The sequence below is a fragment of the Mytilus galloprovincialis genome, chromosome 4, assembly GCF_965363235.1.
Source record: "Mytilus galloprovincialis chromosome 4, xbMytGall1.hap1.1, whole genome shotgun sequence".
Taxonomy (NCBI): Eukaryota; Metazoa; Mollusca; class Bivalvia; order Mytilida; family Mytilidae; genus Mytilus; species Mytilus galloprovincialis.
Window position 1 is genome coordinate 99,277,310 of NC_134841.1, and position 21,986 is coordinate 99,299,295.

The 21,986-nt window shown below is 31.3% G+C and overlaps 1 protein-coding gene across 1 annotated transcript in view; it reads right to left on the bottom strand.

Annotated features, from left to right (window-relative positions):
• The window catches only part of LOC143073584 (uncharacterized), a 67,781-nt gene extending 49,760 nt beyond the window's left edge, over positions 1 to 18,021 (bottom strand). Inside the window, exons 1-8 of the mRNA XM_076249226.1 lie at positions 17,675 to 18,021; positions 7,908 to 8,072; positions 7,021 to 7,219; positions 6,276 to 6,348; positions 5,354 to 5,430; positions 4,825 to 4,942; positions 3,832 to 3,913; positions 2,765 to 2,887 (exon numbers count right to left, since the gene is read on the bottom strand). Coding sequence (XP_076105341.1) covers positions 2,765 to 2,887; positions 3,832 to 3,913; positions 4,825 to 4,942; positions 5,354 to 5,430; positions 6,276 to 6,348; positions 7,021 to 7,219; positions 7,908 to 8,072; positions 17,675 to 17,842 — 1,005 coding nt within the window. The 5' untranslated portion in view covers positions 17,843 to 18,021. The remainder of the gene's footprint in view (positions 1 to 2,764; positions 2,888 to 3,831; positions 3,914 to 4,824; positions 4,943 to 5,353; positions 5,431 to 6,275; positions 6,349 to 7,020; positions 7,220 to 7,907; positions 8,073 to 17,674) is intronic.
• Between the last annotated feature and the right edge of the window lie 3,965 nt (positions 18,022 to 21,986).

Below are 21,986 nucleotides of genomic sequence, written 5' to 3' on the forward strand. Positions count from 1 at the left end.
ATTTTTGAAGATACAAGTACACATTAAACAACAAGACTTCTGTAAACAATGAATTTTATCTGGTAACTGGCTTAATGTTCAGGAGCAAATATTACATGCATATTGTGGACAATAATATTACAATGAGTAATGACTATACATGGTTTTATACTAGTCTGATAAATTGAGTTGGATTTTATTTCTGCTAGCTCAAAGGATAACAGTCTGCAAAAAGACTCAGATATATCATTATATCTCCAGGCCAACCAGTCTTTTGCCAATTGGCTTGTTCTTGGTGTTAAAGTAGCAAATGACAATTTTAGAATCTCTGGTTTGACCTGACCAGGGATGGAACTATGAACTTTTGCACTGAAGGCAAGCAAGATATGTTTTAGGTAGATTTCTACAATGTAAGCATCTGGCATGTAATGTGATTGTTATATTAATTATATGTATTACTATGGAATCATGTATTTTCCTTGGGTATCAGTTTTCCTGTATTGATGAAAACTAGCATTTTCAAGGATATTGTGGTCTCTGCATACAAAGCATGAGAAGATTTGTTATTTGTTGAGCATTTGTATTTGTAGTTCATCTGTATTCATGAAACCAATGAAAATTAGCATCCTACATGTAATGAATTCTAGCATCCTACATGTAATGAATATTGGCATCCTACATGTAATGAATTCTAGCATCCTACATGTAATGAATTCTAGCATCCTACATGTAATGAATATTGGCATCCTACATGTAATGAATTCTAGCATCCTACATGTAATGAATTCTAGCATCCTACATGTAATGAATATTGGCATCCTACATGTAATGAATTCTGGCATCCTACATGTAATGAATTCTAGCATCCTACATGTAATGTATTCACAATATTGGCATCCTACATGTAATGAATTCTAGCATCCTACATGTAATGAATTCACAATATTGGCATCCTACATGTAATGAATTCTAGCATCCTACATGTAATGAATTCTGGCATCCTACATGTAATGAATTCACAATATTGGCATCCTACATGTAATGAATTCACAATATTGGCATCCTACATGTAATGTATTCACAATATTGGCATCCTACATGTAATGAATTCACAATATTGGCATCCTACATGTAATGAATTCACAATATTGGCATCCTACATGTAATGAATTCACAATATTGGCATCCTACATGTAATGAATTAACAATAGTCTTTATTATTGCCATAACAAGCATTTGGAGAGTATTGCATGGCAATACATAGTCCTCTCCCAGTTTAAGATTAATTGTACTGGTACAAAATGCTATCTTGATTTATTACTTGTCATGGTGTAAACCAAGGGTCTGGAAACGGTCATATATGCCAGTCTTGATCTAAACTGAAAGTATTTTGTCCTAAATGAGTAATTGGGATTTAGGACAAATTTTATTTTTTTACAGAAACAATTTCGATCATTTAATGTCATTTCGTTGAGATCGAGTTTCTAACATTGTCTAAATCGCCATTTTAAACTTATTTTTTTGTTTGTTATATATATATCCTTTTCCTGTTATAAAACTGCCACTCCAGTAAAGTGTATAATCCTGAAGGCTCTTCTAATAACTATTGTAATGCCTCGGGGAAATATTGGCTAATGATCGCTAATCTCTTTACCTGTGTTTTTATTAAATTTTCTATTGATCACAAGCTCAGAACTAATATTTTAAAGAAATTAAAAGTTCATAACAACTGTCTGCATTATTTAATTACTTTTCTCAGCTAAGACAATTGTCAATTCTGATTTAAAATTAAATTAAAATTAAATTAATTTACTTAGAACAAAATATTGTTTCACTACAAACACACGTGCTTTGTTTACTAATACGCATGCTTGTAATGCTCTTCCGAAAATTAGACACTAAATCGTAAATTCAAAATGATTTCATGCTAAATTAAACAAGTCCAACTATTATAACTAATATTCAAACACTATTAAAGGTAAAACAGTTAAAAAGCCGACGATTTCCTGTGAATTTGATAAACAAAGCTAATCCTGGAAATGAGTCCGGAATTGGTCGTTTTACTATTGTCATAAAACATCCGGTTATAATTTGGTCTTCAAAATGGAAAGAAACGTAAGCGAAGTTTGAGAAATTTATCGTTTTGAGTCATTAAAATCATTTCATTTTTAAACTGTTGCCTTCCTTTTATTGCTCAAGATCGATTTTAAGGAAAATGGTAGGGAAATTTCTGAAGTAAATGCGATGCAACAGTTAAACAAGTTCGTTGATGCTACGAGTATGACTGTATGAGCATACACACAATCTTTGTTTGAAAAAGGGCACTAACTTTTAAGTTATCCGAAATAACCGAAATTAGGTGAAAAAATTTCTGGATCCAATATCTTCAAGCATGACAATTTTTGGAAAACTGATTATTTAAGTAAAAAAGTCCAAGGACCATAACTCTGCATAAAATCATCAGAATTGAACAAAATTGGAAATTGACCTGTCTACATAAAACAATGTAGCAATTATTAAATCATCTTCAAGCATGACGAAAAAATCTGCGGGATAATGAATATTTGTGTGAATTTTCAGACCATAACAAAATTAGAACTTGATTTGTATCTTGTCATGATATATCAAATTAATATCTTCAAACAAAAAGAAAAGTAAGTGTGGAGAACTGATTTGCAAGACTGACGGATGGACAGACAAGACTGATGGAGTGCCAACCTGAAGTATCCTTGGACTTCTTTATTAGGGGACTGATAATTATGTACATTTTTACGATAAACATTACCTTCATTTCTTTGATATCATCTTCCTCTGTTAAATCTTCAACAGTTTCTACAACCTCAGCTTTAGATTCTAACACTAAGTTTAATATGTCACTCTTATTGGTGTAATCTTTGATAAATCTGTGCTGAAATAAAAATGTCATTCATATAAAAAAATCTGTAATTGTTAAAAATCATTAAGTACTTATTTCTATATACTGTAGAAACAATAATTTTCGTGGGGTCAAAATTTCGTGGTTTTGTCTCTATATAAGATTTCATGGGGATTTAATTTTCATGGTTTCCATTAAATGGAAGTAATAGTATATGAAGGTTAAATTTTCGTGGATATATTCTTTCCACGAAATAAAAGAAATCAAAACCTCCAAGAAAATTTCTGCTTTTACAGTATACTAAAGTTACTCCCCTTGGAATACACAATATTTTGATACTTGTGTAGTATTAATTTTAGTGGGATTGGTTTAAATGTTATTCTTTGTTGTATCTATGCTATTATTGATTATGTTCATAATTGAGCTTTCTTTTATAAAATATTTTGTATTTCGTATTTTAATTTTGTATTTGTTACCTTTTATTACAGTACACAATTAATCAGTAAGCCTTATTGCTCATGGAATCAGTAAACAGAATCTACCACAAACCCAAAGAAAAGGTGCACTTCCACATTAATTACAACTGACCAGAGGACAGCCCAAACACCTGCTTACAGGTTGTACATTGTAAATACAGCTGAGCCACAAACATGCATCTTTTGTAAAATTGAATTGTCTATATTTACAGAAGTGCAACCTGCAGGTTTTCAGTTATTGTGAAAAATATATCATTCAGTCAACTAGAACCCTGGAGTATTCCTTTTATTTTCTACTTGTAATTATATAATAAAAAGTTTTTTGTTTCTGTGACAGACTAGTCCTAATGTTTTTGTTTTTGGAATCTGCTCATTTCATAAGTTTTTTTTAAAACTATCACACTATCAATCTAGAAAATGCTACAAAGGCAATTTCAAACTTCCAATTTCTAACAAAGAATGTCACACCTGTACTTTTTAATACCTGTACTTTTGTCATACCTGTAATAATTCTCCAGCTGTTGGTCTTTGTTCTGGGTCTTTATTCAAACAAATCTTGATAAATTCATTAAAACTTTTTGTCCTAAAAACAAAAATGATAAATACGTTTTTTTTTTACAAATTCTTCATTTTAATTTAAATAAACAATTATTAATACATTCTTATTATTGAATGGCACGTAAATTTTGCCCATTTTCAGCATTTTCAAGTGAAAAATATCAGGAACCACCAGAGTAAAGAATCTGTTTTTTGGTTATTGATGCAACTTTTTTTAGGGATGTGTGTGTGAATGGTAAAAACTAACGAGTTTTACTTTGATGCTTAATGTTGTGTCATGTACTAACAATGAAAGTTAATATTAAGGTAAAAATCAATTTTTTATCCCTCTCAGCTAGTGATGCACAGATCATAAAAACATCTAAATCATTGTTGGTCCAGGTTCCTTGGTTCACTGATTGTTTTACAACTCAAGAGATTGATTCTATGTTTTTTTTAAATATATTTCGATAGCTAAAGAGTGTGCTTTTTGTTGCTTTTACATGAGTGCAGTTATAAATCCTAAATATTAACAATGAAAATAGATCTTATCTACATGTTTAACACGTTCATCAGTAATTGCCCTCACACAAAGTAGTTCCAATGATATAAATGCACATATATGGTACTATTAGTAGGTTCAGTTCATCCATCTGGTTAAATTGATTTTAATGATACCAGATACAATAAAAGACTACATAATCATTGGTCAAAAAATCTGATGGACTTCCATCACTAATACCAATATCTTATAGTGAAGCCACATTAAAACAAGTGACTCTATCATGTGTACGTTTATTGTTTGTTATTTTTGTATAAATGAGTTCCTGTTTCATTGATGTATATCTAATATCTCCTTTCATTAAAATATATTGTACTATAATGATAGTATAAATCTAAACTATTTTTCATTGAGTTAAAAAGGGAGATAATTCCTAACTTGACAACCTAACCTACCATCGTGATGGTCCACTTAATGTAGGAGGATCTGATTTCTGTATCTTGATGAGAACTCTCATAGGATGCATGTCATGGTTGGGTGGTTCTATCTGAGCAAATTCTATCATTGTGATACCTAGATTAAAGAAATACATTTATCAGTATAAATAATATCTGAATGAAGACAAAAATATTAACAAATTACACTTTTAATGAATTTTCAAATTTGATATGATTACATGTGATGCTGTTTATATATATATGAATAAAGTTGAGTATAAATACTATAACAACACAAGACTATCCCTTATTTGCCAAATGACAATTAGTTACATTGATGACATGCACAACTGTAATATATCTACATTAAGCAGAAATCTCCACTCAAACCAATGCACATGCCTTCTAGAACTAGAAGTCAGTTGTAAGCTTTTGCTCTATCTTGTGAGACTTAAAAAGACTGAGAGGAAAAACAATAATAAGCAGAAATCAAAACCTGGCAAAAATTTATAGTATTAAAACCACATTAAAACTCCTCCATACTTACCAAGTGACCAAATATCAGCCTTATAGTTGTATGGACTATCTTTTAAAGTTTCACACATAATAACTTCTGGTGCCATCCTATAAATTAAGGAAATACAAAATCAATATTTCAAGCAACAAAAGGCAAAGATTTGTTAATATAAAGTTGTCTTCAAATTCCAACTGGTCTTTAACCTTAAACGCTCACAGAAATGTTCAGGTAACAAAAACATATATTTACTTCTTATTTAAATATGGAAATAAAATCTTGGAAAATCAATAATGATTGTGTAGTGAGTCACTAAATTTGGAAAATTCCAGGAAAATATCAATCTTGTGCATCAACTGTTCCATTGCTTATCTTTAAGTCTGGGAAAACATGGTCTTTTCACTAATTAAACTTGAACATTTAACTATTTTTCTGCATCAATGTGTAGTCATCAATTTGTACATAAGTGTATTTTGTCATTTTATTAGATGTTTTCGTGCTCAGTACCTATTTGATGAGTCAAGTCATTTTCAATTTATATAAATTTATAGTTTGTTCTGTTGTTGTGCTGTTACACCACCATCCAACATTAGTGGGAAGAGTTGTTTTTCCCCTACATAATCATTATGTGTCTGTCAGAAACCAAGAGCTTGTGGTCCATTGATTGGTGTTTGTGAATAAGGCAGTAAACTCTTTCTTTTGAATCGTTCAACATTTTGTTATCCAGGAGCCTTTTAAAGCTTACTATACAGAATGGATTTAGACCATTATAAAAGACCTTATGGTGAACTGTATTTATTTACACCCTTGTCCTTTAATCTAAGGTGGATAGTTGTAATCATACCTCAAATCCTCTATCTGATTTGAAAAATATGTTATGAGTATTGAATGCAGCTATAATTTAAATCTTACAACAGTAGCATAACAAAGTCTGTTTCCTCCATTTATGACTTACCAATAAGGTGTACCAATGAACGAGTCCCGTCTCTGAACTGTTTTTGTATTCATGGCAGACACACCAAAGTCAGCTGAAATGTATAACAAGAATTATCAGTAATAAATTCAAAAGCAAAAAGTATCTTCAAAAATCATCCGGTGTTAACTTATATGAAATCAAAGTTAAACAGAGATACACATGTAATAATCTTAATACTTAACAAGTTTGTACAGGGTCTCATCCCTTGTGGGTTAATCCCTGTGTTAACTAGTGATATTATTATAAAAAGTATCAAAAATAATACACTGTCTTTGAAGATATATTTGTTTCACTAGTCATACATGTTTGTCAAAAATCAGACAAATAATTATATATATAGTCTCCCTTGTATTTGTAAACGTCTTACTATTGTTAACATCAATCAATTGTTTTATATTACCTATACTTATGTATACAAGTCACATTACCTGAAGATCTGTGAAAGCAGTGAAAGTACTAGTAAAAGTGATGAATTGAAACTGTTATCATTTTTAAATAATTTTCTTATATATATATACATAAGATATATTTAAAATCTAATAGAACTTTTTAATGTATTAATTAGCGTGTTTAAGTTATACTTTAAGACATTTATATAATTTTAATTCAGTAACTGTATCAGTTTATTTTCACAAACTGATCAACTCTTAAATAGATTGAATGTTGATTGTTGCTATTTTTAAACATTATATATTATATATAAGATGTCAAAATGAATACAAACCTAGTTTAACATCTCCTTCCTGTGTGAGGAGTACATTACCAGCCTTTAAATCTCTGTGTATAACTTTGCTTTCGTGTAAGAACTCTAATCCTTCACACATCTCGTGACAGACGTAACGGATCTGTTTCTCATTCAATGGCTTCTCAAGTTCCACCATGATACTATCAATCGCTCCTCCACCACAATACTCAATGAACATCTGAAATAATATGAATAGCAATTTGTTGAAATATAGGCTTATTTAAATTCAGAAATTATTGCATGAATTTATTATTGCGATTTTGTTTTGAATAAAATGCGATTTTATTTTTTGCGACATTGAGTAAATTTATATTTCATTCATATAAAAAGTTTTAAAATGCGAGTTGAGATTATTGCAATTATAACACTGGTGCATTATTCACAATAATTTCTGAATAAACAGTAATTTAACAAACGGCAATAAAATAAGCCAGGTTCTATTATAAGCAATAAGTCCCAAGTCAAGGGGCCTGTAATTCAGTGGGTGTCGTTTGTTGCTGTATTTTTTGTATATAAATCAGGGCATAAGTTTTCTCCATTGAATTGTTTTAGTTCCCATTTCCAAGCTTTTTATTGAACACTATGCAGTAAGGGTTTTGCTCATTGTTGAAGGCTGTAAAGTGACCTATAATTGTTAACTTCTCCCTCACTTGGTCTCCAGTAGAGTCATGATGTCTAATTGGCAATCATACAATATCTTCTTAGTTTTGTTTGAATTCAGACATAAAACTTAACCAAAACGCTGTTAAACCATGATATATTAGTATTATTCATTTGTTGCATAATTTTATAAGTGCTACCTGTAATACTTACTAACATAAAGATGTTAAAACAATAGTGTTTTTTATACAAGTACAGGTACTTACCCATAGTTTACTATCATAGTAAAAAGCCTCATATAGTGATACAACATTTTTATGCCTACAGTCTGTTAAGATGTTTATTTCTACGGAGAAGTCCTCAATGTCTTCTTCACTTTTAATCTCAACATGTTTTAGAGCTGCCAATATATCCTTCTCTTTATTTTCAGCCTGAAATTAGGAAGATTGTTGTCAATATTAGAATGTAACGAATTATAGAAAAGAAATGAAGTATAATAATAATAATAATTCTTTATTTAATGATTAGATGCATAGTCAGGATGATTACATACCTACATAACGTTTTCTTTTAAATGAAGGCAAGCACTCACTTATTAAATATTATAAGATTAAAGTTTGATCCTATCCCTATTTGTGTATTCCAACCAAACCAAACAGACTTAAAACGTCACTTTTGATATACTATTTCAATTTTCTATCTAATCTTCAGTTACTACATGTATGTGGCATTTATTCTTAACATCAAACTGTAAAAGGGATACCTGCATGAGCATTTAATCTTTACTTTGATTATTTATTCCATACCTTCAACCATTTTAAACATGTTATTTTTACCTACATTTGAAACTCTTCAATGTTTTATCACCTGTTTAATACATTACATAATAGTAGAGGTCTGGTAATTTTCAAAGGTTTCTGCAATACTTTGTTTTCAATCTATTTTTAGAGCTAGGTTAGAAAATTAAAATAGTTTGTGATGTCAGTTGTTATTATTATAGTGATACTGGACCTCAGATAAAAATTACTAGACATGCTGAAGACAGCATTGATGACATGAACTATTATGTCTTATATTATCTTTTACGGTACCATATTGGTTTAGTATAATCAACTGATCAAGGTTGGCAAAAAAGCGGTCAATACTAGTATTGACCATGCCAGTGGAAAATACCGGTATTTACCGGGAAATACTGGCAAATACTGGGAAATACCGGCAAATACTGGTCGATTGAAATTTTGAGTGGTCATTTCTATAAAAACCACTATCTACTTGGTCAATTATAATTACAATTAATAATTAATTTATATATAGAAAGTGTTCAAATCATTTTTAATGCTTTCATTTCTAATTCTATTGTAAATTCTAAATTCAAATTCAAATTCTAAATTCTAAATTCTAAATTCAAATTCTAAATTCAAACAGGGATCTACATTGATTAATGTGTACATAATATTATAGTAAAAGATAAAAACTTTTTGTCCCTGCTTCAAATTTCCATTTCCAGCATGAAGAAGGTTTTTATCTCACAGTTAAATAGCTTTAGACAGGAAATAATTTATTTTTTAAGGGAGTCTTCATATATCAATTTTATTACTTTCAACCCATGTACAGTCAACTTTTATTGGAGGCTGTTGTTTTAGTAATTTAATTTTCACACCTACACTTGTATCAATGCCAGGTGATACATGTAGGTTAAAAGCCCCATGTAACTTCATTTACCTGTAGTTTTATTTACTTTTAATTTTAATTACCTGTAAAATCATACATTTTGAATAAATATATATTGATTTAAACATGTTGAAATAAAATATAAATTTGTATATATATATCTTAAGTACAATGAAGTATGCAATATCATAATTCATAAAAACTAAATTTTTAAATCAGTAAGAATAAGTGTTATAAATGAATAAAACATATCAAATTCATTAATTTTATAAGCTGACATATTATACATTTGTACATGTTATATTTGACTTTTTATCAAGATTTTACTTCAATTAATATTAGAAACAACCATGAAAATTTCAATTGACCAGTATTTGCCAGTATTGACCACTTTGGGAGTATTGTCCGGGGCGGTAAATACCGGTAAATACCACTGGTAAATACCGGGGGTGGTATTTACCGCCCAACCTTGCAACTGATGGGTTAAATATTTTATACATGTATTTCTTATAATGGCTACTAAAAGTTTTGAGGACAAACTTCAGTAAGAAATTGTCAATAATTTTGAATTTACCCTATTTTTTACCTAAATGACCTTCTATAGTTTATATGTAGCAAAAAAAAACCAAACATGCGTTTCTAAATAAATTGCTTTGCTGATCATGAGCGCAGCTGGATACGACCACAGATGTCCAACCCTGAAAAGTTGGGGCCAAATGGACACACTATTCTTGCTTGGTACAGTTTTGAATTTGGATTGTAATGAAATATTTGACACATAATAGGTTTATGCCACAGAATAACTTAAGTCAAAGAACTTAAAAATTGGATATGTGATTTGAATTTATATTCATTTTTTTACTTTTGTGCAATACACTATGATGTTGCAAATTGACCCCAAAGTCAATCCTAACCATTCCTTTATCGTATGGAAACTTATGGTATAAGTTCAGAGAGTTTCATACACTTAAACACAAGTTATTGACTGGAAACTACAAAAAATGCTTATTTGGGCCCCTTTTTTTGCCCCCATATTCCTAAACAGTTGGGACCATAACCCCCAAAATCAATCCCAACCTTTTTTTAGTGGTTATAAACCTTGTGTTTAAATTTTATTGATTTCTATTCACATATACTAAAGTTATTATCATGAAACCATCTGTCTACGGACGACGCTGACAACGTGATACCAATATACAACCATTTTTATTTTTTTTTGCGGTCGTATAAAAATCAACACAGTAAATCATGTTTGGGTTTAACTTTAAAAAAAACAACTTTAGGATGATTTGTCATAATGCACTAAATGTCATTTTTGTTTTCAAACTTACTACAAGTATTGTATGCTACCACTCAGAGACTTTTAAGAGGTTATTATCTTGACTTACATCCCATACAGATCATTATTATATCACCTAAACCTACATCTCAATCTTTTTATACAAGTTTCATGTAAAATTCAGATTTAAATTGTACAAATTTTAACATGTACATGTATTCATTTATATTTCTTAAATTTCATGCTTATTTTCCTTTTCATTAAAGACGTTTTACAAATCCCCTCCTATCTGACCTTTACGAAAATGAGTAAGTGCTTTCTAATAGGTTTAGACACAAAAAATCTAGATACAATCTTTAATTTTATCAATTTATCTCCCAGTTATATATAATATCAAAACCTATTAGAGTTTAGATGTAAACATTTCGTATGCATGTACATGTATTCTTTTCCTTCAATGTAGATCAAAGTCACATTCTTTATTTGCATATATATATTAAAGATAACATTTGTTTATAACCTGACGTATGTTGGTCCATACATTGAGTAACATGAAGCCCCACCCATTGTTTATAACCTGACCTATGTTGGTCCATACATTGAGTAACATGAAGCCCCACCCATTGTTTTCTGTAAAACATAATACCAGTAACACATAGCTTTATTAATCACGATATCCCACCCACTGTAATGAGGAAGAGTTTACTTTTAATTCTACATACAATGTATGTACATATGGATAAATGTATCCAATGTTTTGTATATATGTTTGTGTTTTAACTTTTTTACATAATATAAACTCCTGAATGACCTAAGCTTTGACAATGGCAACTGTTTATATGGATAGGTATGTGAAGTACCCATATCAGGAGAGATAGATTCATTAAATAGTAGTTAATACATATATCTATCAGCATACATTTCTTACTGATAACCTCTCAGATACAATTCATTTAACAGGTCCTAAACTGGATTCCTGTATCCTCCCTTTTAACAGGTCAAACTCAATAAAGCTGTCAAATCATAATTTCATAGTAATAATTATCAATTATAACAGAATTAATATGTATAATGTAATCATCTATCTAAGTTATGCTGTTTTGTGAAATTGCCCATAACTTGTCTTATTTTGTATTTTTGAACATGTCCATGTTACAAGTACGATTAAACCCTTCAGCCAAAAAAAAATCAGTCCCAACTCAGTAAAACATGCTATTACTTATTGACAAAACCAAGTATACATAAGTTTTTATAACTGAGAAACAGTGCCACTGGGCAGATAGGGTAATTACATGCAAAAGAACAAGACTTCAATCTGTCCAGTGGTAATGCCACCCTCATTTTGCCAAATACTTGTACATGGATACAGTTTAGATTTTTATTGACCTAATGACCTGCCAGACCGTATATAGTTTTATACCATTTAAAGGAAATGACTGAACCTGGATTTTGCCTATTCTGACCTACATGACCTTCAGTCATGACTATGTATATAATGGGTATTTTTTTAACCTAGTATAATGTTTTCAGGAAGTAACATCTTGATTTAATACAATGATCACTGAATAATATGTAAATTGACAGGGACATCAAGAAAAGGACTAATATTTGAAGTAGTTTATATTTATTCTTTCTAAATCTATGAAAATTGGTGCCCAAGAACAATCCACATACAGTTGCCTTATTAAGTGTGGTATAAAGAACTTCATTGATACAAATATTTATTATACTGTGATAACATTGTTTGGTAAAATAGATTTGTACCAATTTTAATCAATCAGAAAGCATATTCAAAGTCAATGTCATTTTAGCCTTACGGTAATCAAGCTAATGAAAGTTCTGAAGTGTATGTCTTTCACTGACACAGATAACTATGTGGAATACAGGTAACATATATACATGTTATTGTACAACCGTCAAACCTCAGTGGATTTGTACTTTAGTTGACTACTTGTACTTAACTGATGTGATAAAGCCAAGGATGTTTCCATTGACTGTACATTGTACATGACTTTATAACAAAGTCCATCAGCATAATTACAATGATTTCAATCTTTATAAGAATATTTATGACTCTGATCATCAATTATATACCTTCCGTAAGTTGTTACCTAGGCAATATTTTCTGAGGCAGTAAGAATTTTGTTTAAATAAATTACTTTTATAAATGAATATACCTTGATTTATAGAAAACGTTTGAGAGGATTTTCAAATGCATGATATACAAGAGTGCAAGGGGAAATATATCTAATAAAAATATAATTATCATTAATGGATGTATGTCTTAAGGGTGAACTTGGACATAGGAAAGCTTTCATCTTTAATTAACAACATTCAATCTAAAGTTGTTTCTCTTCAACAAACCATATTCTATGATGAGATAAATCATATTAAAATTATCACATTTTCTTAACAACATTATAATTAAATCCTTCTGTTACCAAGATATTCTAATTGAAAGACAGAGTACCGTTTTGTATTTGACACAGAGGGTAGAAAACTTCAGAGACCGGTACCTTCTACCAATGTCTATGACTGGAGATTGGGTGGAGGTTCACAAAAGCTTGTCTGTAGTCACCCACTATAACCTGGCATATGATTATTCAAAATCAATATCTTTGAGTTCAGCATTCCATTAGACTGAACGGTTGTTGTTTGCATAATGCTCAGGAGCATTATATTTAAGTTAGCTAATTAAATGAGACAAAAAAATCAAACATAATTTAAAAACGAAGATGTTGTAACTTGTATGATTGCCAATGAGACAACTCTCCACAAGAGAACAAAATGACACAGAAATTAACAACTATAGGTAACCGTACTGCCTTCAACAATGAGCAAAGCCCATACCACATAGTCAGCTAAAAAAAGGCCCTGTAATGACAATAAGCTTGGACACATCAAAAAACAACACATTTGTTTACAAAGATAGTTCTGTCAAACTGTGATACTCTCAGTATGTGTAATAGTTTTTTTTAAACCCACTTAAATTAAGGAACTTAAAAAAAAAAAAACTTTCAACTAATAAGACATTCTAATATTTCCCTATTTACTCATATATCTTATCAAAGTTTTTGTTGACAAATAAAATGTGTATTTACACTCTGACTTTATCGATAGAGAAAAATTGAATCTTTTAAAGATTAATGCCATGTAGAATACATTTAGATGTATCACTAAACAGTATACATAACACTTTATAACTTGTGTTTATATTGAAAGTGCTAACCTTTTATTATCCATTGCACTAAATTACTTTAAATTTGTAGTAATTGCAATTGTATCATTTAAGTTTAACTATTTTTTACTTGATACATGTATAACAAAGTTGGTTTTGTTAATTTTGAAGAAGAAAAAACAGAATCTACACGGTAAAGTGTTATTATATATGTAAGAAGAAATGTTCTGTAATATCTAATTAAAATGTTGTACATGTATCTCTTCCTTCTGTACTGGTATTTAAATGTGTAAATAATGGTCCAATAGGTACAATATCAGGTAAGTCAACAATCAGTCATACAGAAATACAAATCTATTTATTGTAATAAAAGTTTAAATGAGAAATTAGGAAAGGAAGTAATATCATTGAACAGTGTAAAGGGTGTTAACATCCAAATCTAATAAAATTTACTTCAGACAGATCACAGTTTCTTACCATGATAGGTAACAATAGGTTTAAAGAATCAAAGAATATATATGTATAAATCTAAATCTCATCTGACAAAATAAGAGGAAAACAGGGAATAGACCTCATCAATCTTAAGACAACCAGACCTAACAACAATTTGCCACTGGACATTAAACAGCCATTCATCGCTCTAGCAACAAAGGGTCATGATGTTGCCACACATAATAATACATCATAACATGTACTTCCACTTCATATCAATTTAAAACTTTTACACCCCCCCCCCCCCCCCCCCCCCCCTTACTAAAATCAGATGTTTTACTGAATGAAATAAAATGGACTTCCAAATTCATCTGACCATAAACATGATAAAAAGAGGGTTATACATTGTAACTGTGTCAACAGAGCATGAATGGGTTACAAGTCAAACTGATGTCATTCAATGTAATTAAATACCCTACATTTATCTGGGTTTACCATAAAATACATGTAACGTCAAATTGCTGAAAGACCCCCTCCTAAATTATTGAAATCTAATCCTTTTACATTAGCCATAAAATCTTGAGTGTAAATCAAATACAGCCATGAGAGTGTTATAATACATGAACTTTTTCATGCAAACATCCAGCAAAAAACAGATGGATCTACATGTATTGTGAGTGAAGCAAATACTCAGTTAGGATCTGAGTACAGAAATTAATGCATGGAATTTCTGATGAATGATAAAATAGCTTAGCTAAATCTATATTTAAAATTGATTACAAAACAAGAATGTGTCCCAAGTAAAGGGATGCCTGGTCCAAGATTACTCTGACGCCCAATGGCCCCAGCTTGTCTGGCATAACAGCCGTTGGACGTCATAGTAATCATGGACTAACGGATGCCCCATCTGCATTATCATTTTCTATGTTCAGTGGACCTTGTAAATGGGATAAAATCTCCAATTTGGTATTAAAATTAGAAAGATCATATCATAGGGAACATGTTTACTAAGCTTCAAGTTGATTAGACTTCAATTTCATCAAAAACTACCTTGACCAAAAACTCTAACCAAAACTTTAACCTGAAACGGGATGAACAGACAGACAGACGAATGTACAGATGGACGCACAGACCAGAAAACATCATGCCTTTTAATAGGGCATAATAATGCCCCTAAATGGGACATAAAAACAATCACAACTGAAATAGTGAATGCAAATTTTTATTATTCATTGTGAACCTGATAGGCTGACACTGTCCCCCTTTTTGTATTAAAAAAAACCATCCCAATAATTTCTGAGTTTAGAACTTCTTCTTGTAGTTAACAGTTTCTCTCTGCTTATTGTAGTTCTAAGAAAATAATCAAAACATAACTTGAAAGGAGTTGATCGACGATTTCAGTCATGTTGTCTTATTTGTAAAACTTATTTTGCTGATCAATTTCATAGGAAACAATTTCTCTCTATAGTTTTCACTTCTGTTAATACAGACAATGCAGTTTCCCAAAGCAACTTCCTTTACGATTAAAACTGTGCCACCTTAACTATGAAGTTTTCATAAAAAGTTATATCCAAGAAATGTAGAATAGAAAATTGATATGCACTACAATATTTATTCAAAGGTCAAAACATAGGGCTGAGCGGTATATTTTCAAAATTAATATGCCCCCAACTTCTAAAAGTTTAAACTTGTACTAAAATTCTGTATTACCCCTACTTCAACTTTGAGTCTCCCTCAGAATTAAATTTCTCAAAGTGGGTTATCTAACCTTACTGAGGATTCCAGGTACAAATGTACATGTTTAATTTATGTACATGTATATTTTATGAGATCACAGCTGAAAATGGAGTCTGAATCTGATCAGTAACAAGAACATCTATATGGGGGGATTTGGGTTAAAGGTTTTCTTAATAAAGATAAGCAATTGAATCATAAAAAAAAATATACATGAACAAATGTACATTTGTAAGTTGGTGCAAAATGCAGATTTTTCAGAGGTGTGGTAATTCGAAAATCCAAATTGTATTTTCAGTACTTCAACTACTTGTTTCAAAATAAAGACTTCTTATATTGTACTGTTACACCACTCTCCCAAGTTAGGGGAGGGTTTCCCCAACACAATCTGTATGTATATTGGCATGTCCAAAGTCAGGAGCCTGTAATTCAGTGGTTGTTGTTTGTTGATGTGTTTTTCATTAAATTTTTGTACATAAATTAAGCCGTTAGATTTCTCGTTAAAATACACTTTATCACTATTTGCCCACCATAACTGGACATCACACAAGTTCCCGTAAAATTTCAACGTCATATTAGAAAATACCTGACGCCAAAATGGAAAATTGATTGTTGTAGGACGTCAAAAGTTCAAGCAGGACATTTTCTAGAGTTCAGTGGGCATAGCAATGAGGCGAAATACCGTACTTTTTAAAATCTGTCATTTACGGGCCTTTAAGTTTTATAGCTGACTATGCGGTATGAGCTTTGCTCATTGTTGAAGGCTGTACAGTGATTTGTAGTTGTTAATTTCTGTGTCATTTGGTCTCTAGTAGAGATTCGTCTCATTTGCAATCATAGGTTACAAGAGCGCAATTATTTGTTTACATTTTACCGGCAAGTTTTTTACCCCAAGATGGTACTCAAAATAGAATCCTATAGGCTTCTGATTGGTTGATACACAGTCTTCACGCCGAGTGGCAGCCCAGGCAGCCCAGGCTGGTAAAATTGCTCTCGGGCCTGTAAAAATCAGACCTACAGGCCAACAGAATCTAACAAAAACTTTTTAAAAATTAAGCTGCGGGCCTGTAGATTTAGCAGTTCAGCGTGAAGACTGGATACATGATTGGAATTACATTTAATCGAAAGCTTATCCAATTAGGTTTTAAAATTTCCGAAAATCATATTCACATTTTACGAAGTATAGAAAATATCTTCCATTTCTGCATGTCGGAGCCATTAAAAATATACCTTTTTCATTAAGCGAAAAAAATAGACGATCTTTTTCAACTGCATTTGCAAGTCCATTTGAGCTGCATGACCCTATATATATTTTTGGTTGTAATGCAACACTGGCATTTCTAGTAACAGGAACTTCTACATGTACCTGTTTTTCCCTGGTTTGTGTAGTCTTCAAGAAAAAAAGAACGTAACACTAGTGGTACCCTATGGAAAATGCATTACAAATAATTGCGCTCTTGTAACCTCATATCACATCTCCTTTTTAAATGTATTATTTTTAAACAGTTATTTCCCTTGGCCTTCCACTTCACAAATTACAGTATTTATCACTCCATCATTATGTCGTGAAAATGTGAATTCTACAAGTTTTGTACATGGGATTTTAATCTTGATTTCAGACAAAATGATACTATCATATACACACGTTTGCTGTTGTCGGTGCAGATATGTACTACCTTGTCAGGCTGTCAGTGTCACACCTGTCAAAGCATTCTTGGACAGAACCGTCCGTTTCTTACCTTGTACACCTTTCCGAACGCACCATCACCAATCTCTGCTAAAATTTCCCATTGAATCTTCGGGTCAATATCTCTTTTTATATTTTTGTACAGTTCTCTTTTCTTATTTTTTAAATCGTCCTCACCGCCAAGACGGAACAACTTTTTAAAGCTGTTCAAAAATGACATGTTTACGTCTTACGGAAACTAGAATGCAAAGACAAGAAATTCTTGATTGAAAACATGTAAATACAGTGTTATGATTTCATCTGAATGTGCTACATAGTTCAATGTGGACATGGAAATGTTTTCTTTTCAAGGACCAGTTTCTTCAGCGGAAAGTCGACATATTTATATTTTTGACGCATGCGTTTTGTCAATGTTCTGACATCATTTTACTTCCTGTCTCTCTTCCTTGTAGGGGTTATTTCCCTTTGTATGCACAATTGTGGCGAACTCAGATTCGTACCAACTAATATTCGTCCCAAGTTGCTAGTTCCATTTTAATCTATACTACTAAATCTAATTCAATTCAATTCAATTCAAAGCTTTATTTATAGTCGGCATGTATCTGTATCCAATGAATTTCTGCCAATATAGGTACACCTCCGATTATAGAATAAAACAATAAAAATAGTTCCACCACCGCAATAGGATAGAATATTAAGGATGTACTTAGGTGAGGTCAGGTGAAAATTGATAAATTAAGAATTTACTATAAGCTGGTAGAGCATCCATTAAGGATGAAAATAAGCTAAAAATATTGATAGGTCTTGGACGTCTCCTATACTCTGTTAACCACTTCTTTATCATTTCTGTATGATTCATTTGAGTGTGAATGTTCGGTATTGTTAACATTCTTTTGTTCAGTTGGAAGTATTTCAATTAAGTTTTCTTTATGTTTCTATCATCGTTGAGGTCGGAGTGGAAGTTAACTGTGTGATTAATTTCTATTTCTTGTTCCCTGTTTGGAATGTGATCATATTGTTAGTAAGCATTTGAGTATTGATGACTTGGTTGCACATGAGATATATTGTGAAAAACAGGTTGTTCATAAGATGAGTATTGATGATTTGGACGTTGAGTTGTAACGTATGGTTGATTTGAATGCTGATTTGGAGAGTATTGATGTGGCTTCACAAATGATTTTTGCTGATAATGCGATTCTTGACTTGGATTAAACTGTTTAGAATTCGGGGATCTATTACAGCTGTTGTTGAGTAGTTTGTTGAGTTCTTCATCCACTTTAATACCAAGTACAGAGTTGGTGACTTTGTCTCTAATTCCCACTATGAGTTAATCACTTGAGGCATGTTACATAACAAATAAACATAAGATCTCTGAGCTTTTATAACCGACAAATGGGTACATTTACATAATAATCATACACAATACAAATATTAAAACAAAAAAGACATAGAACATACATTTCATGCACATTTATAGGCTGCACTAATTTAAATACTATATATTATTCACATGCATAAGCAAAAGCACTAAGCTAAAAGCAACATAAAAACTAAAACACAGCAATCACAAATTATAAAAAGCTAAGCAAAGAATCACAAAAAGCAGCACTATTATGTTTCAAGCTGTAACATAAAATAAAACTAAGCACATGAATGCAATGGCATGAGTTGCCATTCCATGAGTTTATTAGACTCTTGGATTGGGTAAAAGATGTTTCAGTTCTAAAGTGGTTGGGCAACTCATTCCATAGTTTGCCAGCAGAATATCTGAAAGATTTCAAGCCATACCTTGTTGTTCTTACGTCAGATATTTCAGCTAAATTTTGGTATCTGAAAGAATATTTTGGTGTTTTTTTTTAATATTGATAAGATCATGGAGGATCTAAAGACCGTTTTTTTGTTCACCTGGTCTACGTATAACGAAGAAAGCTACAAGCAGGGGTGGATCCGGGATTTTAAGTTAGGGAAGGTGCAACCTTAAATTTTCGAAAAAGAAATTAAGGTAAAATTATGGATAAATTATTATAAAATTCTTCTAGGGTGAGTATAATGTAGATATCTGGCCAACCAAAGCGTGGCGTGAAATATTTTGTGGTAAAATTAGCGAGAAATTAAAGTTTCAAGCTAAATCGCCTAAAATCCACCCTGACAAACTACAATCACCTTAGTTAACAAGAAATCTGTGAGCTTCCACCACCTATATATATTTACCAGAAAACGGGACTGACCACAAGTAGAATAGAGACAATCCGGAATACACAAGCTGAACCTCAAATGTCAATGGTTTTTGGATAACTGTTGTTACATTCCTATTAGTCAATCGAATATATTCGGGGGTTGGGGCCTTGACCGTTTAGTTTAAACATATCAATTTATAGAGGATTGCGAAACAAATTATTACAACTTAAATCATTCCCTTTCTGATGTTACGGCATATTAGCCTGCTCTTTTTTCAAAATCTACAAGGGTGTCTTTCACGTGCAAGATATATTGCTCTCTCTTAACACGGGTCAACCATTTATCACTAGTCCCCTTCAGACGGACTGTCATCGTTTCTCAAGACCATACTCGCTAATGGTGTTAAGGGAGAGCCGAAAATTAAGTCCTGTTTTTGGGTAAATGCAAAGTATAACACGCAAGTAGAAATGCCGTGAGATTCCAATCCAATATGATTTTATAATTTACATAAGATATTAAATTATACTGCTAGTAATTATGTGTTTTTTTGGGGAATATTGCTGCATTATATATTCCCCCCGAGTATGACTTTAATCAAGCAGTGGTACAAGAGACAATACAATGGCTTATAGTTATGATACAGATTACTGCTGCTTTCTTACTTTTTGATCGTCTTATAGATGTGTACTTTGGTAATATATATGTGCATCATTTCGTTTTGTTGAAAGCAAAACATTCACATAAAGTGGAGGAAGGAATCTGCGAATGTAGTTCATACCGCCCCTAGCACATTTCGATTGTGACGACGTCAAATAATGTTAACAGACAACTTGCAAGACATTTTCATTAATCCGTATTTTTTATAGACAACCCTGTAATCTTAATACAATTTGATGTACTAACTTCAACTTTTAAAGTACTTTTTATTGGTATAGTAATCAAAGCCGAAAATTAATCTTCCCGAAATCAAATCTCTGTTTTTTGGCCGTAAAAAAATTGTGAAGGCATGAAAGTTTAACTCGGACAATTCCGCAAGACATTGCAAACCTATTGTTTTGTATTGAATATGTAGCTCAATATATTTAATAATTTGAGTTTTTTTAAGCTTACACTTAGTACAAAACGATCGTGCTTACAATTTATTAAATTATCTGTCATTCTTTTTTAACTGAAATGTTTCAAGATTCCAAACTAAATTTCCCCATGGACATTTCCGTACATCATACTCTTTAAAATATCTATACAAATTCTAAATGGAGACAACCATGTAAACCAATACTGAAATATATCACTTTATATAACGTTCATGCAAAATTTCGAAAAGTTGTGTTAACATTTCGCAAATTGTTCGAATTTTATGTTTCGAGTTTGTTACATGGGACAACGCTAAGTAAACGTTTATTTCTGATAATCTGTGTCTTCCGAAGCCTATGAATATTGAGGGGGGGGCAAGGGGTTTAACTGTTATGCTGTTATGGGGCAATTTAATTCTTTGTTATCTGTTATTTTGAAAATATATTTGCTGTTAGCTGTTATTGTCTTATTCTTTGTTAGCTGTTATTGGGCTTTTAGTTTTTTTGTTATCTGTTATTGTGATAATGTATTTGCTGTTAACTGTTATTGAAAATTGGAATGTTAGTATTTTTTTTGACAGTCAATATTCGGTATAAATTGAAGATCATTGGACATTGGGGTCTACCACTTCTAATATGTTTGTCCCGTATTCAGAGAAGGATTCCATTAACATTTACCCATCACAGAAGTGAGGTCCAGGACAATTCAAGTATATCTTATGATTATCCTTTGTAATAAATTCCATTTTTTTTATGAATGTGTATTTAGAATTATCTTAATTTTTTGTATGAGAATAATGTTCCTTGTTTTCCGTACAAACATATTAAATTAAAACAATTCTTTATATGACAAAAAGGAAAACATATGGCCAGGAATTATAATCTGACAAGGATCTCAATTAAGGACTAGGTCCTAACAACCACTTAACCTTTTATATAATATGGCACATAGACTCAGCTCTGTTATTCTTTTCAAAGCAGAACCAAATTCATTGTACAATGAAAGTTCCAACCATGTACTTGGGTCCGAAGTTGCAGATAACTCATTACAAACAAAGATGTATTTCGTTTCAAGCCATTGTTTCCCTACTAAACTATGTATTCTACTTACTA